Raw genomic sequence first — 1,158 nt, 5'->3', positions numbered from 1 at the left:
ACTGGAAAAAATCGTGCGTCTATGGATGAGGACAGTGGGTGGGGAGAGAGGGCGGAGGGTGGGGTGGGAACTGGGAGGAGGGGAGTTATGGGGGGTAAAAAGAGGAACAAATGTAATAATCTGAACAATAAAGATTTAATTTAAAAAAGTAATGAAAGTTAACTGTTCAAAGGACTAACAATGAAATCAGTTCCTATAATACAAAAAAAGTAAAACTTATGAATATTTTACTATGATCTTGATAAAAAGCCAGATAGACAGGTATAGCTTACCTTGGTACAAAAAGATTTTGCAGGTGTTTTAGTATACTTTGAACATATAGATTTGGTTCTTTTATAACTGGCAATGGAATAGAATCTTTCGGCAACACTAAAGCCATAATCCAGTCTGTATATACATCAACACAATATTTTACAGTTTCTCCATCCAATGGAAGGGTCAGTCCATAGCAAATTACTTCCATGGTCCATTTTACCTAAAAAAAAAAAGGAAAATATACATATAGAATTATCACACATCCCAATCTATATCTCAATAGACTGATTTAAAATGCTAACCTCTTTTATTGCCAAAAAACCCTCTCAATTGACAATATATTCATCTCAACACATATGTCAAACTTATTCTAAAGAATGTACCTTTCATGTATAAGGCATACTTAGACATTTCCCACACAAAAGATTTAAGAAGAAAATAAATTACTTATTTCTAAATATTAAGCCTATATTGGTATTTACCCTTTAGACATTATTATTGTTTGCTCTGAAAATAAAAAGTTAAGTACAGGCAGGACATCTTGATTTTCCACAGAGATTGGAGGCAAAGAAACAGAAAACTTTTGATACTTTTCTCCACTTAATTACATGAGAGTACATGTACCATTTAAGAAATTATGTACACAAATTCAATCACATTCCATTTCCAGATTATGAAACATTAACAACAGGAAGGAAAATGAACTGCTCAACTCATATCTTGTGACTATTTTCTCTGCTAAAGAAAATAATATTTAAAATGGAAAGGTAAGAACACAAGTGAGAAGGTACTAAAGCTGGGTAAGATATTAACAAGGCAGTTAGCTGCACTAAATGATTACAGCCTTCTGACCCATTTGAATCACATCCTAGAGGCTGAAAGAACTTACCAGAGACTGCTGAA

At 33.1% G+C, this 1,158-nt stretch overlaps 1 protein-coding gene across 6 annotated transcripts in view; it reads right to left on the bottom strand.

Moving 5' to 3' along the window:
• The window catches only part of RALGAPB (Ral GTPase activating protein non-catalytic beta subunit), an 89,995-nt gene that overhangs the window by 78,901 nt on the left and 9,936 nt on the right, over positions 1–1,158 (bottom strand). For all 6 annotated transcript variants that reach the window (XM_015558423.1, XM_006755215.2, XM_006755217.2 and 3 more), the window contains exon 3: positions 273–475. In XM_015558423.1, the coding sequence (XP_015413909.1) occupies positions 273–475 (203 nt within the window). The remainder of the gene's footprint in view (positions 1–272; positions 476–1,158) is intronic.

The sequence above is a fragment of the Myotis davidii genome, unplaced genomic scaffold (assembly GCF_000327345.1).
Source record: "Myotis davidii unplaced genomic scaffold, ASM32734v1 scaffold1113, whole genome shotgun sequence".
In the NCBI taxonomy this organism is placed as follows: domain Eukaryota; kingdom Metazoa; phylum Chordata; class Mammalia; order Chiroptera; family Vespertilionidae; genus Myotis; species Myotis davidii.
The sequence above is the reverse complement of the archived record's forward strand: the minus strand, read 5'-3'. Positions and strand labels throughout refer to the sequence as shown.